The 27,137-nt window shown below is 38.0% G+C and overlaps 1 protein-coding gene across 2 annotated transcripts in view; it reads left to right on the plus strand.

The window, feature by feature from the left end:
• Window positions 1-27,137, plus strand: part of KIAA1328 (KIAA1328 ortholog) — a 312,654-nt gene that overhangs the window by 201,519 nt on the left and 83,998 nt on the right. Inside the window, exon 8 of one of the 2 annotated variants that reach the window (XM_055129540.1) lies at window positions 2,299-2,406. The exons of the other annotated variant lie outside the window; for it this stretch is intronic. Coding sequence (XP_054985515.1) covers window positions 2,299-2,406 — 108 coding nt within the window. The remainder of the gene's footprint in view (window positions 1-2,298; window positions 2,407-27,137) is intronic. 2 annotated transcript variants of the gene reach the window in all.

Raw genomic sequence — 27,137 nt, forward strand, 5'->3', positions numbered from 1 at the left:
CTGCTGCAAAGGCTCCTGCTGCCATGACTGTCACTGTTGTTTTCTCATTCTCGTTTCATAATCTCTTGGTTACATCTGCATTTACCTACCTGTTAAATATGACCACCACATATTCTCAAACTTCCAATTCCTAGAGGGCAATCAATCTACATACTTCTCTCTGTCATTGTGCATGTTTAGTTCCAGTTGTGAAGAATGTCTTTTGATAATGATATAAATAATAGTACTGGTTTAATGGCATGTTTACACATCTTCATGGTTTATTTCATAGCTATAGAATAGACTTTTACCCTTTATTTCTAAAAGTGAATCGGAAAACAAATCTAATGAACTGAGAAAATGGGTAATAAGGGCCACCTGTTTAATAGCAGTGATTAATTTTCCATCTAAACCTAGTAAAAAGAACTTCACCTAACTTCTTTTTTTTCAATTTTTATGTTTTTATTTCCTCATGCATAATGGCATATTTTAAATCTTGAAACAATGGAAATATCAGTAGTGTATCATAACTCATATGGGGGTCAGAGAGAGTACAGCAGGTACAATCCCTGGCACCCTATATGGTCCCCTTCACATTGCTAGGAACAATCCCTGAGTGCAGAGGCAACCTCTGAGCACTGCCAGGTGTGGCCCAAAACCAAAAACTAAAATAAAATAACTGATATGAACTGTCAAGACTATTTGGAACAGTAGCTCTTTGATAAATTTCCTGGATTTCAATCCTAGGTCTGTCACTATCTAAATATAAAACAGTTAAGTTTTCATTTTTTTATTTAATTTATTTTTATAAGGTTGGTCACAATAACTTATTATATTACATATTCCAACACCAATCCCAACCACCATTATACCTTACCAACACCATTATTTTGGGTTTTCCCAACCACCTCCCAGGCCTGCCCCAACTAGCAGGCCCTAAATAATTTATTTTGAATTGTTTGGGCTGGAGTGATAGCACAGTGGTAGGGCATTTGCCTTGCACGCGGCCAACCTGGGTTCAATTTCTCCACCCCTCTCGGAGAGCCTGGCAAACTACCGAGAGTGTCTCGCCCACATGGCAGAGCCTGGCAAGCTACCCGTGGCATATTTGATATGCCAAAAACAGTAACAAGTCTCAAAATGGAGACGTTACTGGTGCCCGCTCGAGCAAATCGATGAGCAACGGGATGGATAGTGACAGTGACAGTTATAAATCTTTAAAAATTATCAAAAAGGGTTTCCTTAGAAGAAAGTGTAAAGATTGTTGTTTCTCACCCTATAGCCATTGAGCTCTTGAGATTACTGATTAATGATTACTCAAGAGATTACTGATATGTTGTTATAGGTTGAAACTTGTGTGCTAGTATTTTTTTAATTGAAATTGGTTGCCTCCTACCTAATATTACACCCTATCCACTGTGTGCTGCTTTGGTATATCGATGGTATAGACGATGAGATGTTGTGCCGCTGAGTGCTCCAGGAATTCTAAAATTTTAAATCGGGTGATATAGCTGGATTGTTAACTGGATGGTGACTTTGGGGTCGGAGGCATCTCTGCAGCTTATTGGTTTCTTCCGAGAGTTATTAGTCTCTGGATCATGGCCAGTCAGTGACCTTATATGGCACCAGAGGCAGATCTTGGGCACAATTGCCAGGCTCCCGGAAGTCACCTAACTTCTTAACTTTCTTACACTCTTAGAAAATTGAGGGTGGACGACATTAGTATTTCTGAATAGAATGTATTCCAGTTCTTTGCTGGACAATGGGTTGTACCTGTAGCCTAGAGAAACTCTGCTTTTCAGCGAGATGTTGCCCCACTATTTGAGAATCAGTGTAAGAAGTTGGTGTCACCCTCTCATGGATATGTTGGGCAGGTATAGTGGTCCTTGTTACTAGAATGGACTCTAGTCATCAGAACACACTTGATGAGGGCTGCGGAGATAGCTTCAGAGACCCAAGCCCATGCCCGCCTCTCCAGCCCTGGTGTCCTCCAGCACCAGAGGGAAGGTCACGCGTAAGCTCGTGAACAAAATAACACTTGCTTCATAGGCGATAAGGAGAAGATTTAAATTTCTAGAGACTTAAAAACCCTCTAGATCATCTATAGTATTGAGATTAGAAATGGTATTCTAGTCGGCTCAGTTTTTCCCCCACTTCTCTATTAATGATTGGACTTCCTGTTAAGTTGATTTGTATTGATTTTCCTTAACGTTTGTGGCATAACTGGGAACCTAGTTGGGAAAGCATGATCTCCCAAGGGTTACCGATCCACTTCTTAAGTTTCACAGTATTCGGTATTTTAAAAATTTCTTTTTCCAGGTTAAGAACACAGACTGCTTACAAGCCAAGAGATCAGGTTGCTGAGAAAGAGTTCACTAAGCCTCGGGAGCTCAATATGAATATGAATGGGAGTGACTCTGGACGAAGGTAACCGAGCTAAGGCAAGAATATGTGTGGTATAGACACTGCAGACACACTTGACTTATGTTTGTAGCTCCATATGAGTGGATCCCTTTTTCTGATTGTGTAAATACACTCTTGCTGGTAGTCAGTGGGGTGTGTGCCCTGGGAAATGAGACTGGTATGTCTGTGCAAGCTTGCACACAGTATGCTCATACCACCAGCTCACCAAGGCTGCCTTCAAGCTACACCTGAAACCCACTTGACCTTCACACTGAAAACTGGTTCCTGCCATGTACATTTTTAGGCCAGGATCTGTGGTGCACGGACTGAAGTCAGATCATGCTTTTCACAAGAGAATCAGTCTGTTCCAGTTTTCAGTTCTTGGTCTATATTGCAGAAAAGAATGTCCAGGGTAGTAGAAGTGAAGTTAAATGGTTTTTATTGAGAAAGGACACTAATTCTAAGGAGAATGTGGGTTTTTTCCAAAGAAAGAAAGAGCCTCAAAGGGAACGGAATCTAACATGCTAAAACAAGGCAGAAGCATCTCCAAAGTATAAGAGTTCCTGTTGGGATGTGAGAATAGAATAGAGTGCCGAGAAGTCTGGGGGACTCCAGAATGAAAGGCTCAAGTTGCTTTCCAAAACTCATGATACAGGGTTGTTTTTTGTTTTTTGTTTTTTCCCAGTTTGCCTCAGCTTGGACTAAGGGTCATGGCTAGGGACATGTAAAGACTTTCAGCCCTGGTGATCTCCTTGACAAGGTCTGATCTTTGTCCTGAAATAGCAGTAAGATATTCCTTTTAGCAGTATATGTCATCTATTCAAACACTTCTTGGTGTCATGATTTTTTATCTCCTCCCACATTTCTTGGCTTTATAGAACTCTGAAATTTACCACCAAGGGGTACTCTACATGTCTTGCCTACCTCATAATTACAACATTTTAAAAAATATAGAAAAGTATTAAGAAGTAAAAATCATTTATAATCCTGCCATTCACAGACAATTCTTTGAGTCTTTTCCTCCTTTCACTCTTTTATACTAAGATTTTCTATATTGAGTAATAGGAATTATACTTAGGGAGAAATTTGCTTGTTGCCTTTTTTATGGTATAAATTCTGATGCCATCAAATGCTTTATATTAAATTGATTCAACAAATACTGTATAACAACTATGAAATATTTATTTGTCTGCTGTTGGATAATACAGGGCTTAGAAATGATAAAATATGGCTTACGGAATATTTCTGTAGTTAATGTTTTTACTTGATCTTTACCTACTTCTGGAGAGGGAGAAGAAGGTCTTGTGGGGATATGTGTGGAGGGGTTAGTCTGACATAAGCACCTGCATGGCCTGGACACTAGTGCCCCGCACCAACCTCATTCAGTGACCATCAAGCTCCACCTTGGGACATTTGTTTGCCACCAGCTGCTTTTCAGGGAGCTGTGACTCAGGCTGGAGTAAGGATGGCAGAGTCAGTCAATCTTAACCTCTGCGGAGGTTGCACAGGTTCATCATTTACCCTCACAGGGAAAAAGAAACTCACAAGGAGATGAATAGTAAGTAAAATATTTTTATTTAGAAACTCAGAGGAGAGAGCAAGAAAGAGTGTAACTCATTCAGGCTTCCCTAGAGGGGAGAAAGCCCTGAGTAGCTTTTGGTAAGTGGTTATATATGGATGTTCTCGAAATTGCCGTAGCCTGGAATTCTCATTCACACATAGAATTATCAGGATATTGTAACAGGGCTTTGAAGTTTTGGTGATCTTTCATATTCTTATCACAGCTGCTCATTCCTGCTGTAATTTCTCTTCCCAGAGCATTCAGCCTTACCTGGGCTGGGACCTGTTAGAGTCTTATCAGGCCTTAGTTTCCACAGCCTCAAAAAGAGGCCATCCTTCATACTTCTGTCTACTTTATGGCCTGATGACAGTAACTCCTTTAGAGGACATCTTGGTTTGAGGACTTCCCAAGAAACTCGTTGCCAAGTTCCCCCTATCAACCTCTCTGCTTGATTTTCAAGAGTTTTCAGTGTTTCTCACCATTATTTTTTTCCAGTATTTTCTCTCTACTCTCCCTTAGGGTTAATGATACATATTAGCATATTAGACCCTTAACTATTATCCCACAATTTCCAGATTCTGTTCAAATAAAACCCTTTATTTTGAACATTTCAACTAATTTGCCTTCGTGTTTTATCATCTCTCCTGTTTCTAATTAGCTGTTAAGTCCAATTGTTTTCTTATGTATGCTAGATTTTTTTTTTAGTTCTGTAATCTCCACTTTAATCTCCATTGTTTGTTTCTCTGTTTAAGTTTACTATTGTAAAGCTGTGGAAGAAATTATACTATACCCTTCTTCAGCGGCTAGGCAATAAGTCAAACAAGAACCAGAATAGTTAATGAGTAATAGCAGGGGTAAATTCATATATATGATATACCTCCCCTATTCATAGAAGAGGCCACAAGTCTCCAGAAGCAAACTTGAAGTAAATTTAGCTAATGTGGAAAACACTGGAAAGAAGCAACTAAAGATCTGTTAAGAAAGTTACCAAAGAAGGTGCAATAAAACAAAAGTATGCTCATTTAAATCCTGATTCAGAGGTAAAGTAAGGCTTTTAAAAAAGATGTTTACAATGTAAATATCTCTTTCAAAGGCAATTTTAAGTATGCGTATAGGTCCCCTTTCTTGAAATTATTCTTTTGCCAACGATATGTTTTGGGATGGGAAATTGCTTTCCTGCACTATCATATTTTTATAGGCATTTTTTTCTTTAAAATACTTATGTGCTAGTTCTAACACAGGGATAATTTTAGGGTTCATCCACTGATGAACAATTTTTAGTATAATATGTTTCCTTCTATGTCAGGTAATTTTGTGTTGTATTCTGGTTATTGTGATAACTCTGGAATTGAGAAATACAGTCCTCTGATCAGTGTTAATATTTTGGATTAGCAAACTCCAAGCTCTTCATTGTTTTGGAATAGGCAGTCATGAAAATGACTACTAGTTTTATATTGTTAACTCTCATGTATGAGTCTGCACGGTTAATGTGTTGTGTTAGCTATAAAAGGACAGGGATATTACATAGAACTTGTAATATCCTCTTCCTCTTATTGCTGGATTTCTTTCCATTTTCGTTTTTGTTTTTCTGGTTTGTTTGTTTTTTTTTTCATTTTGGGTCACACCCGGTGATGCACAGGGGTTACTCCTTTACTCCTGGCTCTGTACTCAGGAATTACTCCTGGCGGTGCTCAGGGGACCATATGGGATGCTGGGAATCAAACCTGGGTTGGCCGCTTGCAAGGCAAATGCCCTACCTGCTGTGCTTTTGCTCCAGCCCTTTCTTTCCATTTTCAAGTGCTTTAACCAACCTAAATTTTATCCTCTGTTTAAATCTTCCCATAAGCTAAAAACTATTAATAAAATAATAATTTTAACAAAATTATTTATTAAAATAGTAATAAAAGAGAACACTGCCACCTTTATTTTCTTTCAAATGCTCTTAACCTTTTGCCTCTTCTGCCTATTTTGGACTATGCTTCATTATATTAAAGGTTTTCTTTTCTCTGAATTAATGGTTGTTACTGGAATCAGGGTTGGTCCTGTTGGAGCTACTAATTCATTATCAGAAACAGAACCCAAGAGTTCTAACTCAGTAAGTCAGAAGGAGACAGATGCAGAATAACCTTTCTCAAAAGTGGAATGTAGAGAGTCAGATGGCCAAAGACAGCAGAGTCGAAAGAACTGGTACATTACCATGGTTGAGGGTTGGCAGGGGGTTGATCGAGGGAGGGGGATACTCTGGTGGTGGGTTTGGCTTTGGAATGTTGCATGCTTGAAACTCTAGTGTTAGCATGATTGTAAATCACAGTACCTAAAATTAAAAAAAAAACAAATTCTGTCTTCGGCACCATTTCATCATAATTTATCTTAAAATAATGGTAAAATGTATGTAATCTCAGTGCCTAAAATTCATTTTTTTAATTAAAAAATTCCAACTTCAGGAACCAGAGAGATAGTCCGGCAAGTAAGACACTTGCTTTGCATGTGACCAACACAGGTTTGATCCCTGGCATCTTATATGGTCCCCTCAGCCAGCCAGGAGTGATCACTGAGAGCAGAGCCAGGAGTAAGTCCTGAGCACCACCAGGTGTGACCAAAGAGAATTCTGACTTCGACACCATTATGGTGAAAAACATAATCTCCCTCTCAACTTTATTTTTAGTGTACAGTTCAATCGTATTAAATATGCTCACATCATGGGGGGCTGGAGCAATAGCACAGTTGGGTAGGGCGTTTGCCTTGCACTCGGCCAACCCGGGTTCAAATCCCAGCATCCCATATGGTCCCCTGAGCACTGCCGGGGTGATTCCTGAGTGCATGAGCCAGGAGTGACCCCTGTGCATCGCAGGGTGTGACCCAAAAAGCAAAATAAATAAATAAATAAATAAATATGCTCACATCACAGTTTTGACATTGTCCCTGCAAAACTGAGACTCTAACTAGATACCTGCTCTGCACTTCCCCTTCCTCCCAGCTCCTGGCAGCTGCCATTCAACTTTCTGTGTAAGCCTGTTTTTTCTACATACCTCATATTAAGTGAAAACATATAATATCTGTCATTTTCTGACTTGCTACTATTTATCTTTGTGCTTTGTTTCTACTGTAGTCAAGCATGCATTACAGTTCAGTACAGACCCACGTAATCTGTTATTATCTACCTGTGTTAGATAATTGTGCATAGTTAGGTCATCTTATTGTGTAATTTTAAAATTTAATGTGTATGTAACTACTTTATCTAGAAATTCCTCCTTTAATTTTCTGTTTACTCATTCATTTGTTAATTCACACAAATATTTTTTAGTTTTTTTTGGGGGGTGTAGCCACATCTGGCAGTGCTCAAGGCTTACTCCTGGCTCTGTGCTTAGGGATCATGCCTGGTGGTGCTCAGGGAATAATATAGGATGCCAGGGATTGAACCTGGGTAGGCCACATGCAAAGCAAGTGCCCCATCCATTATACTATGGCTCCAGCCCTAATTAACTCGAATGTTTAATTTGAGAATTTAAAAGAGAGCAACAAGCTGCAGAGATGCCTCTGGACCCTAAGTCATCATCCAGTTAAAAATTTAATTCCAGCTGTATCACCCTATTTAAAATTTTTGAATTCCTGGAGCACATGGCAATGATATTTCATACTCTACACACTGACTAACAAGAGTAACACACCACATTTGATGGGATATAAATAGAAGACAACCAATCTCAAGCATATATAGCATATGTGCACTGTAGCACTGTCATCCTGTTGTTCATCGATTTGCTCGAGCGGGCACCAGTAATGTCTCCATGGTGAGACTTGTTACTGTTTTTGGCATAATGAATACACCACAGGTAGCTTGCCAGCATATATAGCATACATATATTAGCATTCAAGGCTCAACCAGTAACAACATGTTAGTACTCTCTTATACAAGAGCTTAATGGCTTTAGGGTGAGATACAGCAATCTTCACATACTTTCCTCTGAAGAAACTTTTGGGATCATTTTTAGTGGATTATTCATAACCAGCAGTACAAAGTAAATTATTTATAATCTGCCTTTGGGACAGCCTTGGTGGTGGTGGGAAAATTCAAAATAGTGGTGGTAAGTTGTAATATTGGCGGGATTAGAATGTTGGAATGTTGCATGCTTGAAACATGGGATTGGTATTGCAATATTGAATATTGTAATACTGAATGTAGTCAATTATGTGAACAACTTTTAAAAATTTTTAAACAAAACAAGAAATTTACAGCCTAATGAAATTCAAGTGTTTTTTGTTGTTGTTGTTGTTTTGCTTTTTGGGTCACACCTGGTAATTCTCAGATTACTCCTGGCTCTGCACTCAGGAATTACTCCTGGTATTGCTTGGGGGACCATATCGGATGCTGGGAATTGAACCCAGGTCAGCCATGTGCAATGCAAACATGCAAGGCAAATGCCCTCCCCACTGTACTATTACTCTGGCCCTGAAATTTAAGTTCTTCTGCCTTAATAATCACAAACTTATCCAAAAAGGATAATTTATTCAGGATGTCAGCTATTCTGTGTCTCTTTATTTTCATTTGTTGGTTTTTTCCCTTCATTTATTTTTTTTTTAATTTCTTTTTTTTTTTTTAATCCCTGCCCGAAACTGGCTGTACTCAGGGCTTACTCTTAGCTCTGCACTCAAGGATTATTCCTGGCAGGACTCCAGGGACCATTTGGGGTGCTGGGGATTGAATCTGATTCAGCTTCATGCAAGACAAGTACTTTACCTATCATACCATTTCGCCAGCTCCTCATTTTACATTTTTTAAGATTTTTATTCTGGACTGGAGAAATAGTAAACTGGGAAAGGCACTTGCTTCCCTTCATACAACTGACACAGGTTAAATCCGCAGTACCACATAGGGTCCCCCATGTACCACTAGGAAATCCCTGAGCTCAGAGCCAGGAAAATGCTCCGAGCACAGCCACTTTGGGCCCCAAAACAAAAACAATAATATAAAAAAAGAAAACATACATCCTGAATTCCTCCTTAGCATTTCTCTAAAACGAAATCCATATACTCTGATATTGCCATCTAGAACAATAGTTTTCAACCTTTTCATGTCTGTGAACTGGTTAAAATAAAAATACTTTATAGGAGCTAGGGCAGAATAAAAGCCTTTTTTTTTTTTTGGAATGGCGTTTTGTGTATTAGATTTTGTTAATTTGTGTTTTTTTTACCTCCCAGAGTTGATCCAGGGATCAAACCAGAGGCTCCCATACTCTAGATTTTTGTTTGTTTTCCTTTTGTCTGTAAAATCTTTTTGAGATAGCACTGGTTTCCAAGAATGTAAAAAGCAAATATGATCTTAGGGGTATAATGTTAACTATACCTCCCTACCACCCCCGTGTCAGCACGGCTCCATTGTGGTCAATTGATCCCTTTCAGGCTAAGTGACCTCAGTTCTGTGACCAGAGTCCACAGCGTTGTTTTCACTTAGATTTTTATATACTTAGAAAATTAGATATTTTCACTTCCCTTTCTTGGTTTCTTTATATGCTACCTATGAGTAGGATCATCTGGTGTGTCTCTTTTTCCTCAGACTTACTTTGCTTATCATGAAGTCCTGCAGTTTAACACATGACATGGTAAAAGAAAAGATTCAGTCTTTTCTTTTTTGCGGTGTGGCTGTGGTGGGGATCACACCCAGCGATACTCAGGGGCTACTCCTGGTTCTGCACTCAGAATTACTCCTGGCGGTTCTCAGGGGACTATATGGGATACCAGGGATTGAACCTGGGTCAGCCGCAAGCAAAGCAAGCACCCTCCCCGCTATACTGTTGCCCCAACCCCTAATCTTAAAATTGAGTAGTATTTCATTAAATATTTATACCAAGTCTTTATCTACTTCTCTGTCATTGGCCACTTGGATTGTTTCCAGATTGTGGCTATTGTATATAGTGTCATAACATGTGTTCACTTAATCAAGCACATGGTGACAGTCTATGACGGAAGAGCAAGGAAATCTTTCCTTACACTGGTTGATCAGAATGGTGGGTCTACACTAAGTAACCACCTGAAACCTTAGACATATATTGGTCCAAACATATATTTTTATAGGGCATTACTGCAAGCCTATCAATACTTTACTGTAAAAAACTAAAGCTCGCCAAGAGGCGAGTGCACTCGCGGGCTCTCCCGGCGGCTCTGTCTCACCGCCCGCGTTCGGTGCCCTGGAACCACAGTGTGTGTACTGGATCGGGATGGCCGGTGGTCAAGGACAGGCCAAGGAAGAACGAGGACCAAGCTGGTTGCTGATTAGTTACCGTTTATTCAATCTTCCATCTTTCTCATCTCCCGCACTCCCAGCTCCGGCCTCTCTCTGGATCAACTGCCGCTTCTTCCTCGCTTCTCTCTCTCCTCCTCCTTGTCTCTCCCACCTTGCCCTCTAGGCTACAACCAGCCAGGTAGCAAAATCAACATAAGAAAGCCCTTCCTGAGGGCAGGGCACTCCAAAGCCCTTCCTCACTCTTAAGGTTTTTTTCTTTTCCTTAGTCCAGGAACTTATTAACATCTTAATACTAGTTATTTTTGTATGGACATAGCAAGGGATACATTGAGGCTTGCAAGGCAGTTCTCCTGGCAACATCTTGCCACAGGCTCAGACCACAGCACTAAGGCCAGATTAATCATTCCTCACCCTAGCAGGGTCCAAATCTAGTTATCACTGTTTGGATCATGACAGCATTTGTCCATGATCAAGCTCTTAACTTATAGTTAAGCATTAGGCACTTTGGCCAGGCCCATCTCGATGCCAGGGTAGCACACAACTCACTGCTTGCCCTGGGTCCTTCTGGTCCCAGGTCGGGAACCCTGCTTTGGGGATGCTAGGAAGTAAGGGCAGCTGAGGCTTAGGTCAAGAGAACAGATGCCCTGGAGGAAAATATCATGTAGAGTCAAATGACTCCCAGGTTACAAAAGCATAACATTTAAGTCTTCCTGTGTCCATACAAAAAGGACTTGCTATGAATAAACTATGCAAAGGACTCAAGGAGAAGAGAAAAACATTATTTACAAGTCAACAGAACACTAAGAAAGAAGCTACAAATAAACAAAGAGGAATAGGAGCACTGTAACGGGAGTAACCCAATAAACCTAAACTACTGAGGCTATGTTATCCTACACTTTACTTCATGCTCAAGCAATGTAGGCGTATACCCACCTCATGGCACCTTAACAGTATGGGCACAGGGAGTTTCCTAATATCAACTTTTTCGTACCTTGGAACAGGGAAATTCATCCTAAGTGTAGACAGGGTGGGCATCTTTTAAAACTTTCCACCCACAAGCAAAATCATCTCTTTAGAAGAGTACATGCTATAAACCAATTACACAATCAAAGATATATATCATAAATTTCCATCATGACAATAGTATTCCAGTTAACATAGGAGTGCACCTGTATATTTAAATCAGTGTTTTTATGGATGTTGGATAGATAGCTTGGAATAGAATTGCTGGATCATATGGTAGCTCTTTTTTTATATTTTGAGAAATTCCTATACTGTTTCCCATGAGAACAGGCCACTTTATATTTCCACTAAGTGAGGGTTCTTTTTAAAATTAAAAATCATAATTAAGATCACATTCCTTTTTATAGTCCTCTCCAGGACATGTTATGTCTAACATTTTTTTGATTACCAATATACTTTTTTATTTACATATCCCAAATCATTGATGATGAGCATTTTTATGTGCCTGTAAGCTGTTATCTTCTTTGAAGAATGATCTTTCAACTCTTCTTCCCACCTACAGGGTGTGACAAGGGCACACAAATGGTTGTGCTCAGGGGCTATTCTTGGCTCTGTGCTCAAAAGTGACTCCTGGCAGTGTTCAGGAGACAGTATGCGATGCCAGCAATAGAATTAGTGTTGGTCACAAACAAGGCAAGTGCTTCACCTTTATAACTATTTCTCCAACCAGTTTGCCCCATTTTTTTTAATTTTCAAAGTGTTGTTTACAGTAATTGATTACATTCAATATTTCAGCACCAGTCCCACCATCATTACACCTTCTCACTACCATTATTTCAAGTTTTCCCACCACTGCCCAAGCCTGCCCCAAAGGCAGATGCTAAATAATTTATTTTGTATTGCTTGTTATGAATAATTAACTAAAAAGGATCCAAAAAGGTTTCCTTAGAGGAAAGCGTGTGAAAATTGTTGTGTCTCAGCTTGGAGCCATTAAGCCCCTGTATTAGAGATCATTAGCATGTTTGAGTCTTGTGAGCTAATGTATATATAAGATTGGTTGTCTTCTGCCTTACACCTCATCAAATGTGGTGTGCTACTCTGGGTATATCAGTAGCATAATTGTATGAGATGTCACTTGGCCACCTTCACAGACCCATACTTTTATAATTCTAAAAATTTTCAATAGGGTGTTAGAATTGGAGTTTTTTTTTTAACTGGATGGTGATTTGGGGGTCCAGAGGCATCTCTGCAGTATGCTGCTCTCTTCCGAGAGTCATTTGTAAGATCCATGTGTTTGCCTGGATCATGGCCGTTAATGCACTTAAATGGCGACCAGAGGCAGTTCATGGGTGTGACTGCCAGGAAAGCAGAAGCACAGTGAGATGGGAGGTGGTGGCCCATTCCCTACTCCAGAAGCCTGGAGATTTCAGTTACAAGTCCCACATACCTGGGTGTTTGAGCGATTCAGTCTCATGCTTGGCGGGCTGGGGGTGAGCTTGTGAAGTTCGGCCATGAGCATGGCAGCAATTGGCTCTGGAGGTTTGAGGCTGCCAGGATTCTTTTGGGGTAAGTGGAAGAACACACCTGCCCACCACCAAGGTGCCCCGGTGAAATCAGGCTGGCACAGGGTGGGGAGACATCTCTGCAGCATGCTGCTCTCTTCTAAGATTCATTTGTGCATCTGAATCATGGCCATTAATGTGCTTCATTGCCCCATTTTTAAACGAGATTGGTTGTTGCTGTTGTTGTTGAGTTTTATGAGTTCTTTCTATATCTTTTTGATGTATGGAGTGCAAAATTTTCTCCATTCAGTAGATTATATTATTGTATTAGTGATAGTTTCTTTTGTAGTGCAGAACTTTTTAGTTTAATGTATTTTTGTTTCTTGTTGTGCTGGAGCAACAGCACAGCAGGTAGGGCATTTGCTTTGCATACGGCCAACCCGTGTTTGATTCCTCCGTCCCCCTTGGAGAGCCTGGCAAGCTACCAAGAGTATCCTGCCTGCACGGCAGAGCCTGGCAAGCTACCCGTGGCGTACTCGATATGCCAAAAGCAGTAACAAGTCTCACAATGGAGATATTACTGGTGCCCACTCGAGCAAATCGGTGAACAATGGGATGACAGTAGTACAGTGATACAGAATTTTATTTTAATATATTTTTAGTCTCAGTTATTTAATTTAATGTAATTGTTTATTTTTTCTCTTATTTACCTTTTTATTTTTGTTTGCTCTTTGGGTCACACCTGGCAATGCATAGGGGATAGTCCTGGCTCATGCACTCAGGAATTACTCCTGGCGGTGCTGGGGACCATATGGGATGCTGGGAGCAAATTCTGGTTGGCTGCATGCAAGGCAAATGCCCTACCCACTATGCTATTTCTCCAGCCCCTATCATTGTTTTTAAAGTTGAATCATTGAGGAAAATATCATGAAGTCTTTTATCCCCTTTTTAAAAATATTAAGTATTACTCTAGTTTAGGTAACATAGTTACAATAGTTTTAACATTCATATTTTGAGGTACACAGTTGCTACATCCAAAGTGCGGAAGATCCTCCACTGAATCCTTGTATCACTTCTAGTTTAGTTGTTCAGTCTCCACTCCATCCTTTTATGCCATCTCCCTTACCTCTAGTTTTTAAATATGCTATAATAAAAATAAAATTTTATCCAGATATACCATGTATTAAGTGGCAGTAGCTTTTTTCAGTTTGGCAGGAAATTTCTGTGGACCAGCATTAATTCATGGAATAGTGGTTAGTCTATAAAGTTCATTCTGAAATTTTCCTTATCTGCTATCTTGTTAATTTCATTTACACCTCTGAGTTATATTTCATTTTTCTGAAACACATATTATCCCCAATTAGTTTTTTATTCATTGTGAATTAGCTCTTTGAATAGATTAATGACCTATTATTTTGAGACTTGAGCCTCTGGAAAATTTCTCTTTACATTTGACACATAGTTTAGCTAGATATAGAATTCTTGGTTGTTAATTTTTTCCTCATCAAGGCTTTATTTTCTTCTAGTTTTCTGGTGTGGCCATTAAGTTTAGTTCTGTGGCAAGGGTCTTTATTCTTTTTTGTTAGTTTTTGGGCCATACCCAGAAGTGTTCAGGACTTATTTCTGGATCTGTACTCAGGGATCCCTCCTGGCTGGGCTTGGGCACCATATGTGGTGCCAGGGATCAAACTCAGTTATCCTCGTGAAAGGCAAGCACCTTACCAACTGTACTATCACTCCAGCTCTAGTTTCTATCTTTTTTATGTGACCAATTCTTCATGTACTAATACTAATTGATAAGCAATGGGATGACAGTGATACAGTGATACACTACTTATTAGTTAGTGAGTTTTTTCAATTGAGAAACTTCCTTCAATTTTGGAAAATTATCTTTGTAACCATTTTTTTAATTACTTTTGAGAGGGACAAGAGAGAGATAATACAGGGGGCATGTGTTTGTCTTGCATATAGTCCATCCGAGTTTCATCCCTGCCAATGCATGGTCCCTTAAGCACCACCAGGAGTCAACCCTAAATATGGCCCCCAAACAAACAAAATATTACTGGGTATGGTCACAAAACAAGCAAAAAAGAATTTCCCCAGAATTTAATTATATTTTAATCTTTTGGAATGACCTGTATTTCTATTATTTCTTTTCTTATTCATATATTTTTTTCTTTCTTTTAGTGGCATACCCAGTTGTTCTCAGATCCTACTCCTGGTTCTGTACACCACTCCTGGGGGCACTTGGTGAACCTTATCCAGTGGCAGGGATCAAAGCCAGGTCAACTTCCTAAAAAATAAGCACCCTCTTCTGTACTATCTCCCTGGCCCTCATTTTGTCATTTCTAGATATTTCTTAAAGTTTTTAACCCTTTGAAGTTTTTTTTAATTTTTTTTTATTAAGAAGTCACCGTGAGGGTACAGTTACAGAGTTTCATGCTTGTGGTACAGTCATACAGTACTCGAGTACCCATCCCTACACCACTTGTCCATTCTCCTCCACCGATGGCCCCAGGGTCCCTCCCACCCAACCTTTTGAAGTTTTAGTGTTAGAATTTCTGAAAGCATATTCTTTCTAATATGTCCTTTTCTTCTATAAGAACCCTAAGCTTGTTTTATCTGTGCACTATAATTTTTATCTCTATGTTTTTGTTTTCTAGAATGTATTTCAAAGAATAAAATTGGTAGGTCAGCACTAATTTTACATAAGGATATCTTGATATAATTTATCATTGTAAGTACTGATATTGCATGCCAGTTTTCTTTACAGTTTTGTAACAATTCGTACTCCCACTTGTGGTTTCTAGAAGTTTTCATCGCTGCTATTCAGATAGGTATAGTTAATGCTTTGGAAACTAGTGCTCTAGCCTAAGATATATTAAACATATTTTTAAAGCTTACATGCATCTAGAATGCATGTCCTAAATTTGAGTAGATATAACAAAAGTAAGGTTAGGCTATGCACTTCTTTAAACACACCCACACATACACATATATACACAGACACACACACACACACACACACACACAAATTCCTAATATGCCTTTGATAAGACCATAGATCTTTCAAAATATTAACATTTTGTGAGTTTGAAGAAACTGGTAACAGCTTTCAAAGTCTGACAAAAATTGGAAAATAAAGAATTCTCATTCAATAGTCCTTAAAATACGTAATCTAATGTGAAATAAAAAGAAGTAAAGGCAACAGGTTCATTTTCCTCTTTGATACATTTGGCTATGGAAATTATCTTTTCTCCACTAACCCCAGGAATAAGTAGAGATGGATTAAGAGACTACTGCACAACCTTGAGCAGACTTTGTAAAATTATTTAAATAGAATGCCTTCTGCTTATAGAAAATATGATTTAAAAAAAAAAACTGTTGTAGGAAATGACCTTCTTTCTGCCTTGCAGACTTTTTGATTTTGCCAGTAAATTCCCAAGATAAAATTTAATTTTAAGTTAAATTTTGTTTATTTAGAAATTTAAATTATCCTAGTATTAAAAATACTCTGTGTTTTTAAAATATTAAACTTACTCAAGTGAGGCATTAAGAATTTGGAACTAAAATAAGTGAGATAATGAGGAAGTGAAAAACATATTTTTTATAATTAACAGCTCGTTTTGAGTTAATTATATACAATTACCAAAATCTAATTGCAATTTATTTTCTATTATCTGTGGGAAGAATCACAGGCAAGGGAGCTTACATTGCTGCTTTCCTGCACAAGTGCTATGGAATGAGAATAAATAATATGTGTGGCTTTAATGACAAATAAGAGCAAATAGTAGGGCACAGCTGAGCTAAACCATTGGAAGATAATTATCACATGAAAGATGGTAATGACTTAAAAAGTCACAAGCAACTTTGATTGCTTATAGGTTCTCGAGCTTATTTTTTAGTTCAACATTTCTGTTGGCTATGCAAAGATGACCCTCACAAATTAACATTACTTTCATAATTCTGCAGATTTCTAAAAATCTGACCATTTTTGTATTTTCACCTTATACTAAGTCATTTTGAAAATGTTAAATATAAATATATACACACACGTATATATATACGTATATATGTGTGTGTGTGTGTGTGTGTGTGTGTGTGTGTGTACCTTGCTTAGTAGAACAAGAGGTATAGAGAAGCCCCTTTCTTCAAACACTTAACTGGAATGAGAAGGGTGCCAGGAGCCAAGACCACTCTCTGAGATCTTCCAGTGGTTTGGTGCTCAGTCTCATGATACATGCTCCTGTATCACAAAGGAAGGAGTTGCCCAGTGAGAGAGGATGCTTTGCAGTGTCAGAGACTGAACTTAGGTCCTCACACCTACACATTCTGTACCACTAGAGCTCCCTTAGGTATTTTAATAATGGTAAAATGCAAACATACAATATTCATCATCTCTGTTGAACACAGAGGTTATTAAAGAAAACAAAGGGTTTTAGAAAAAGTCTTATTGGAGAGAATAGAATTTTGATAGGCTAAGAATTTTTTCTGTGTGTGTGTGTGTGTGTGTGTGTGTGTGTATGTTTGTTTTAGATGGGAGAAGAAAAGAGACTTAGTAAAGTATGTATGGAATACAGCAGTAAGTACAATATGCTTTAGTTTGACCAGAAGAATAAACAGGGCTGGAGAGATAGTGCAGTGGGTAGGGCACTTTCCTATCACACCCTGACCCAGGTTCAATCCCCTGCACCCCATGGTCCCCTGAGTCCTGCTAGGAGTGATCTCTAAGCATAGAGCCAGGAGTAAACCCTGAGCACCACCAGGTGTGTCCCAAAATTAAAAAAAAAATAATAAAGACATCTCATGTAATACCACCTTTCTTCTTAAATATTAAGTGACCCCTTCCTCCATTTTACTTAAAATTTAAGCGTTTTTAACCCTAACATTTAGTGCCTTTCTGTTCTCCTGGTTTGATTTTAATTCTCTTCCCTCATCCTGTATTCCAGCTAGATTGTCTTTGATCATCTTTAGCTTCTAAAATGCGTACATCATATTATAGCTGCTGTTAACACTCTTAATCCTGTTCTCCCCTCATATTACCTTCCTTCAATGAGAAGTTATATATTCTTCCTGAAAGAACTTTGCTTTCGATAAGCATATCTCTCTTCATTCAGTAGTCTGAACTCCCATAAACTACTACACAGCTTTGAATTTCATGAGTGCAAGAATCATAATTGTTTAATTTTATATGATATATTGTATCATCTATAAGTTATGGAAATTATATCTTCAGCATGTAATAGGCTCTAAAATATTTGTGTAATAGTTTTATTTGTTTTGGGATAGCCTACCCCTGACAGTACTGGTGTTTACTCCCAGCTTGAGCGATGTGACAGGCAGCACTCCTGGTGGGCTCAGGGCTATTCCTGGCTTTGTGCTCAATCCATTGGGCTGTCTCTCTGTCAGCATAGCAAATGTTTGAAACCTCAGTCTCCTTCGTAAAGTATGAAGGGAGGTAATATATCAAGTAGGGTTGTGATTTGTGGGGAGGTATAGGAGAAGTTATTAAATGTTGATAAAAAGAAGTATTATATCTTCTCTTTCATTATTTGTATATAAGAAAGCCATTGACTTCTAGGTGTTGATTTTGTAGCCTGCCACTTTACTATATCGACTTATTGTTTCTAGGAGCTTTTCTGTAGAGTCTTTAGGGTTTTCCAAGTATAGTATCATATCATCTGCCATCTGCAAATAGTAATAACTTGATCTCTTCCTTTCCTATCTGTATGCCCTTGATATCTTTTTCTTGTCTAACTGCTATGGCCAGGACTTAAACATGGAGAGTATCATGCTAAGTGAAATGAGTCAAAGAGAGGGACAGACATAGAGGGACTTCACTCATTTGTGGAGTGTAGGGTAGCATCACATGAGGCTGACCCCAAGAACAGTAGATACAAGGGCCAGGGGATTCCTCCATAGCTGGAAGACTGCTTCATGAGCAGAGGGGAGAAGGCAAATGGACTAGAGAAGGGATTACTAAGAAAATGATGGCTGGAGGAAACAGTTGGGATGGGAGATGCATGCTGAAAGTAGATAATGGACCAAACATGATGACCTCTCAGTGTCTGTGTTGCAAGCTATAATGCTCAAAAGTAGAGAGAGAGTATGGGGAATATTGTCTGCCATATAGGCAGGCGAAGGGTGGGAAAGAGGGGGATACAGGGAATATTGGTGGTGGGGAATGTGCACTGGTGGAGGGTTGGGTGTTCGGTCATTGTGAGATTGTAATCAAACATGGAAGCTTGTAACTATCTCACGGTGATTCAATAAAATTTAAAAAATTTTAAAGAAAAAAAAAGAAGTATTATATCCATAATATGGAAATTTCCTAAAATTGATAATGTAAAGTTCTCGTAATAGGGAATTCTCAGAAGAGTGAACCCAGAGAACCAATTCATATGTAAAAATCTTGCCAGTTGATTCAGATAATTAAAACAAAAATAAAGCATTTGAAATTAATAAATTGTAGCAAATTAAAAACGTTAATACACTGCTGACAGGAATGTAAACTGCTAGACTCACTTTGTTGGTCATTTGGTGACATCACTTTACAGCTATTTTTCACGATCAATGGTAAGTGGCCCAACAACTCCCTTGAAGATTAACTCCACCTACCTTCTAACTTCATTTCTGTCTCCTTCTAACCCATAGATGACCTTTTAAACTAAAGGGTAACCCGTGCATTTCTTTAAAGAACATTTTCTTCTGCTGCAGGGATCACTATTGTCTACAGACTGAAATCTTTGGTAAAACTGGATTCAAAAACATTTTAGAATTAAAAAAAAAAAACTAAAGTAAAATGAGAAAAATGTTATCTAATGTTAAATAGTCAAAAGAGAAAAAATTTTCAGGAATTGGATGTTGATTTTCCTAGTCTTCTCCCCCAAGTTCTTTTAAGCTGTCATATAGAAAGCTGTTTGGTCCTTAGTACTTTCTCACATTTAAATATTTGCCTTGCACTCGGTCAGCCCGGGTTCAATTCCCAGCATCCCATATGCTCCCCCCAGCACCGCCATGAGTAATTCCTGAATGCAGAGCCAGTTGTAACCCTTGAGCATCTCCAGGTGTGACCCAAAAAGCTAAACCAATAAATAAATGTTTTTAGATCCTTTATCCTTTGATAGATAGTAAAATCATCACATAAGTATAAAATAACCATATGAGCCAGCAGTTCTACTTGTAGATAACATGCATTCACATGAAGATTGTTAATAGCAGCATACTTATGGTAGCCAAAAAATATAAACAACAAAAATGTATAGTAAGTAGCAAATGGATAAACAGAATGTCATACAATTAGTGAATGTGTTAATAAAATGTCATACAATGAAATATTGGGAGGGGGAAGAAAAGCAGAGGCCAAATAGGTGACTCAGAGGACTGGAGTACTTGGTTTACCTGTGGGAGCTGAGATTCAATCCCACACCATATGATTACCTGAGCATCACAGTGAGTGACCTCTGAGCAGAGTTTGGAATGACTCCCCTACAATAGCAGGTGTGATTCCAAAACCAAAAAAAAAAAAACCATTAATATATGCAGCAACAAGGATGAATTTTCAAAACATACTAACTGAAAAGTCATCATGAAAGATGACATGCCTTTCCATTTAAACGGGTTGTCCAGCAAGAGGCATATGTGTAGTTAAAAGAAGTAAATTGGTGATTATCTGGTCTAGAAATGAACAGCAACTACAAATCATCAGGAAGTTTCTTTTAAGGATGTTGGGACTATTTTGCAATTAGATTTTCATGAAGATTGCACAACTGTAAACTAGTTACAAGTCCATTTAAATGGGTACCATTCCCTTGTATATGGCATAGGATACTTTAATAATTAACTTCATTATGTGTAATGCTACATGTTCTTGGCTCTGGATAATTTTTAAATTAGATTTGTCATCTTAGTACACAATGAATTTACAAGATAAATATTTTATAAAATGGCAGTGCATGGATGGATATTAGATTATTTAGCTGCATAGCATTTTCCCAGTGTTTGATTTATGTGTAAGAGGGTATTAGTCAGAGAACATTATCCATAGAAATCAGAGAAATTTCCTGAAGGATAGCACTTCTACCATTGGCTGAATACAAGAAGCTAAATGATAAATTATATAAATGTTTATGCTTCTTCTCTCTCACACAAGTGGGTAGAGAGTGATGGTTTTCACCTTTGCTCTTAATGCACTTTCACAAATCTTTGTGAAGATGATTTTCTCCCGAGCCAACAATGTCAGTGGACTTGGAAAATTGGACATTTCTTTGACACTGAGTCAGCTTGCTTTGTTAACCTCATTCCCAGATTTATTTGGAGTGAAAGCAAAATTTATTTGTTTTTCAATAATGGCTTCATGTCCTGTTGCAGTCTGAAACATGTGGGTTCTTGTCGAAGTTTGGAAAAGAGGTGGTATCTTCTGTAGTAGACCTTGTTTCCAGGAGAGAAATAGTAGTCTTAAATGGATTTCTGTTTTTCTTTTCTAGCATTGTTTTGCAAACTCCAATAAATAGAGGTTACACTTACTCTTACAACTACAACTACTAACTTGTCACATCAAATCTTTGGTTGAATCCTTTGGATTCAACAGATATTGCTACAAATATTTTGATCTAATTGATAAAATATCCCATATTGTAGTTCCTTTTTTCTTTGTACAATTCCATAAGGTTTTTCTGTGAAAAGAATTTGTTAATATATTGCTGTGTTTCATTTATTCAACTGAGGTATTTGTACATAAGTTGTTTTGCAGTGGGGAGAAGATCTAAGACAGACTAGATGAAAGCCAAAAATCTTACTAGTAAAAACATCACATTGGCACCTAATGTTTCTATAGGCCTATAAAAGAATGGAGACAGCAAGGTTAAGTCTAGTGATTATTATGCTAGTTTCTTTATTCTTATTATCAGACATCCTTATATTTTTCTCTGAAAGAATATAAAAATTTTAGATGTCATAATAGGTTTTTATTTTTATTTAGCAACAGGTTCAGTTGGCTTTCATAACAGCTTGGATATAGCTAAAAATGAACTTTGATTTATAGCAGTTGAATACATGGAGAAAAAATAAATCTCTTAAACACAAGTTTAAAAACTAAGTTTTTTAATTTATTATAAATATGATTGTATGGACTTCCTGGTAGAGAGGATTACTGGAGGTTTCCTTGAAAATAAGATGGATAGAAATAATGACTTTCTGAGCATACTGTTTGATCATAGAGTATCTGAGAATGTGGTTGTGATCTTGATTAGCCCATGTTGGTTTGTTGGAGGTGGATACCGGTCTCAAAAAAACTATCATATATGAAACAGCACTAATGTTGATAATCTACAGGGAAATTTATATTGAACTTAGCTCATTTGTTTTGCACATTGCTCCTGTAATAAAGAAGATTGATTTCTGCAAAACTTTGCTCTTTGGCATTCTCTCCTTTAGTTAAGTGTGTGCAAGCTTTAATTCTTAATCTTTGAGCCTGAGTCCTGGGCTTTTTGATAGAAAGAGAGTTTTTCTTCTTTATATCGCATGGCATGGTAAAGGATTGTATTAGTCAGGGTCAACTAGAGAAACAGAACCAGTGGGGAATATTTACTGTGAGACATTGCAGAGAATTGGCTTCCATGAGGCTGTCTGAAGACCATTAAGTAGACTGAATTAAAGAGCTGGTACCATCTGAAGCTGCAATCAGTAATAGGGTCTTTCATCTTTTTTTTTTTTTTGGAGAAACTTCAGTTCTTTCAAGACTTTTCAAAAAATTGAATTGGAAGCCGGAGCAATAATACAATGGATAGGGCACTTGACTTGCATACCTCTGACTTGGATTTGACCCCTGGCACCATGTATTGTCCGCCAAGCCCCTCTAGGAGTGATCCCTGAGCACAGAACTAGAGTTAGGCATAAGCACTGCCAGATGTGAAGAAAGAAAGAAAGAAAGAAAGAAAGAAAGAAAGAAAGAAAGAAAGAAAGAAAGAAAGAAAGAAAGAAAGAAAGAAAGAAAGAAGGAAGGAAGGAAGGAAGGAAGGAAGGAAGGAAGGAAGGAAGGAAGGAAGGAAGGAAGGAAGGAAGGAAGGAAGGAAGGAGAAAGAAGGAAGGAAAGAGAAAGAAGGGAGGGAAGGAGGGAAGGAGAAAGAAAGAGAGAAAGAGAGGGAGGGAGGGAGGGAGGGAGGGAGGGAGAGAGGGAGGGAGGGAGGGAGGGAGAGGAAGGAAATTGAATCAGCCCATCCAAATTACCTAAGGATCTCTGGATTTGTAATCATGTTTGTAATACATCTTCAATAGTAGCACTGAGGTTATTGTTTGATTAACTGAGAACTGTAGTGAAACCAAGTTGACATGACAGACCACCACCATGTCAACTTGGCATTCATATAAATCTCCTTAACTAATAATTTCCAAATAATGAATAAATCATAATTCTGCCTAATATGATACAACTGTCCCACATGTCATTGAAAATGCATTCTTTCCCCCAAGATAGATGTGAAGTCCTTGGATGATGGTAATTCTTCTCCCAGATGTTCTGTAGCTTCAATAGTATTATATAAAACTAGTTATTATTGTAGCACTGTCATCCCGTTGTTCATTGATTTGCTCGAGCAGCCACCAGTAACATCTCCATTGTGAGACTTGTTGTTACTGTTTATGAAATATTGAATACACCACAGGTAGCTTGCCAGGCTCTGCCATATGGGTGGGATACTCTCAGGAGCTTTCTGGGCTCTCCGAGAGGGACAGAGGAATCAAACCCTGGTTAGCCGTGTGCAAGGCGAACTCCCTACCCGCTGTGCTATTGCTCCGACCGTAAGCACAATATATTATATATCATATTGTTTTATATTATGTATAATATTATATATAAATATATATTATATATTATTTCATATAAGCATATTATAAAGATGTATAAATTTAATTCTATCAGCATTGTAAAAGTTTCAGTGGATCAGACTAGTAAAGCTTTTGTAGTAACCTCAAAGATTGTGAAAACAGTGTAGGCTAAAGAGGCCAAAACTGTATGGATTAATTTAAAATAAAAACAGAAATGACTTTTATATGCCAATAAACTAGATATTAATTCCAGACATGATTTTTAATTATAAGATAATTTATAAGACAAGAAAGAAGATTAGTAATAGTGATTACTAATTTCTCCTAAAATTGCCACTAAAGTAATAAAGATGAATGTTTGAAAAACCTAGTTTTTACATTTCTTACTACCTATCTCAAATAAATTTACACCATGTCACTTGACAAATATTGCAGAAACCTTCCTTCACCCTTCATATTCAGTCCACTCATAAGTCTTCTTGACCCTACTTCCAAAACTAAACACTTTCTGTCATCTTCTCTTCAATCCATTAATATCATTCTAGTGGTATCATCACCATTTCCATCCAGATTATTGCATTTACCTGCTACTTGTATCCGTTTAAAATTCCTATAATTTGTCCTTGACAGAAGTAGTAACATTTTAAAGGTGTGTCAAAATTTATATAAAACTTCTGTTTAACATTCTTCAATAACTTCCAACTTAAAATACAAATCTAAACTCCAGTTTTTATATACATCTCCTTAAGTATATGATCCTTGCATATGTCTCTGACCTCATTATATGCTGCTGTCTCATTGCTCAGGATATCCAAAGAACAATGTGAACTTTTGATTCCTTGAATGTGCTAAGTTTGTTTGCATTTTAGTGCTTTTATATTTGGCTTCCTCTACCTAGAATAATCTATCTCTAGATGCTTAGCTAACTGGCTTCATATTCATCAAGGAAACTGCAGTCAACTATCACTTCTCATCTTTCGTATTGGCAGAATTAAAGAGTGGTAACACCCATATTGATTGAGCTACAAGGAAAAATGAAAAACTACATAGCTGGTGAAAATATGAATTATCTTGTAGAGGAAGGTGACTCTATAGTTAAAAATGAAAATAGGGGCCTGGTATATAGAACAGAGATTAGGGCGCATGCCTTGGGTATACCTAACCCTCCTTCAATCTCTGACACCATGTAGCCCCCTGAGAATGTACAAGTATGGTCTTCATGGCCCCCAATAACCTCTGGTTTGATCCTGGTGACACTAAAAGACCATGGCAGCATGTCATCCTTATGCCCTAGCATTGAACCAGGTCACCAGCTCAGTTAACTAAGAGTCAGAGTGACCCTTTGAGAATTACTTGGGAATCATACACACATATACACACATTGTAACTTGCAACTAAAAGTGTCTAAAGGGTCACTGTCACTGTCACTGTGATCCCGTTGCTCATCAATTTGCTCGAGTGGGCACCAGTAGCATCTCCATTGTGAGACTTATATTCGATATGCCAAAAACAGTAACAACAAGTCTAAAGGGTATCTATAGATATTATCTAATCCTCTTATGTAAATTGGATCTGTGTTACAGAAGAAATTTTAAAAAAAGAAATGTAGGACATATTACCCAAACCTTTAAATCACAGTTGCTATGATGGGGCCTAACAATCTGTATTTTCAGGATGCTCGCTGAAGGTTCTATTACTATCTAGTTTGAGACCATCTAAACAAAATCCTTTTTATGCTTAAATTGTGCTTATTGTATGAATTAATTTACATGAATTCTTTACATGAACTGTTGTAACTGATGTTCAGTAAACATTTTATGATAATTATGCTGTCCTTATCTTTAGCAAATAGGTTTTTGAATATTCTTATGGCCACTGGAGATACAAAGTAGTGTCAAAATTGCTCTTTCCAGAGCAGGTATGTGCCAAAGATGTCTAAGTCCGGCTGTCTAAAGCCAACCTTTTGAACCGTGGTTGCTGATCTTTTGACTCTTTATTTGCAGAGCCTTTGAGCAGTATGGGAGAAATTTGCACCTCTAAATGAACGAACGGAATAGACATCCTGTGTTGTCGTGATTTGTTTTCCATGGCTGAGTGGTTATTATCCACTCACACTTAGCAGTTCCTTGCTCCTGCCTCTTACTTTTCTCCACAGCAGCCCAGCATGGCACTGTGTACACAGGCACAGAACCTTCCCCAAAAAGCACAACTCAACAAGAGATCCATTTTGAAAAACTGAAAAACTGTGGTTCTTTTAGTAACTATACAGTAATGCCAATAGCAACAAACATTATTTGAGAAAGAAAAAAACAAAGGACTGTCTTTGTGTTACTCATATATAACTGTAAACTTTAAGGTAGCATGATTAATTTCCTTTAAACAAGTCACACTGGGGTATTTTAGGGTTGCATTTTATCTTTATACACTGGGGCTTTTCATACTGTTGGCAGGTTGTGGGTCAAATGGGTGCCAGAGCATGGCTCATGTAAATAATTAGGAAATACATGATTTTATAACTCAAAGCTGGCTGCTCTAATTATGGGTCCTGCTAAGTGGGTGTTTTTGTTTTTTTTTTAATCCCTCTAAAATACTTTCTCTTCTTTTTGCCCACTTTTCTTTTACATTCCCATTTATTTCGGTGTATGATGGTTCTGTGAATAGAGTCCACTAGATTAAAAAAACTGACTTTCAGAATTGCTATTCATTTGCCCAAAGCTGTCTGCAGTCAATGGCTGTGAGCCAGGACTTGCAGTAGAGAATGGTGAGTGTGTATATTTATGGTTAGATTGGGTGTATGGAAACATGAAAGATCCAGTGGGCATGCTGGTATGCCCAGGATCTTCATAGAAGTCTTATTGACTCTGTCTTACTTTCAGCAGCTTGGTTGTCCTTACCCTGTTTAATAATCAAAGCACAAGAGGGCGAGTCTTTGAGTTGATTCAAGAATAGGAAGCTCCTTGATGTCCCCTTGATGTCATTCGTTTTACTCAGCCAGCACATAATTCGGTTAATGCCAGTGAATGAGAATGTTGCTTTAGTGACGCTTGTTGATCATATGAGATTAATATGAGCCTCCGAATAGAGAGAGGGAAAATGCCTTGTTGAAATGCAACCTCATAAATTCCCAAGTCCATTTGAAGGCTACATTGACTCTTCTTCACTAACTGGGGAATAAGTATTCTTCCATGTGAATAGTACAGTCTGCTCCTAAGACCTTTGGATCATTTTAATTTATTTTTGTTTTTACTATTTTTAGTGGAGTAATAGTCACTTTCTTTTTGTTTTGTTTTGTTTTGTTTGGGGGCCAAAACCAGCTGTACTTTGAGTTTATTCCTAGCTTTGCACTCAGGAATCACTCCTGGCAGGCCTGGGGGATAGAATATGTGGTGCCAGGGATCAAACCAGGAGCTAGCACCCTTCAACTGTACTATCACTCCGCCCCTTTAATAAAGTTGTTTTTATTAAATAAAGAGAAATGTTACTTAGAGAAAAGTGGAGGGACAGAGAGAGACACAGAGAGAGAGACAGAGAGAATAAAAAATTGCTATGTTCAAGAGAGAATATATCTGGTCTCCCCCAGAGAGGAAAAAGGTCTGGGTAATATATATTTTTTTAAAGTGGTCACAGAAACTTTTGTTGAGATGCAGAAATTGGCTGAGTCTTC

Source organism: Sorex araneus, chromosome 2 (assembly GCF_027595985.1).
Source record: "Sorex araneus isolate mSorAra2 chromosome 2, mSorAra2.pri, whole genome shotgun sequence".
NCBI lineage: Eukaryota > Metazoa > Chordata > Mammalia > Eulipotyphla > Soricidae > Sorex > Sorex araneus.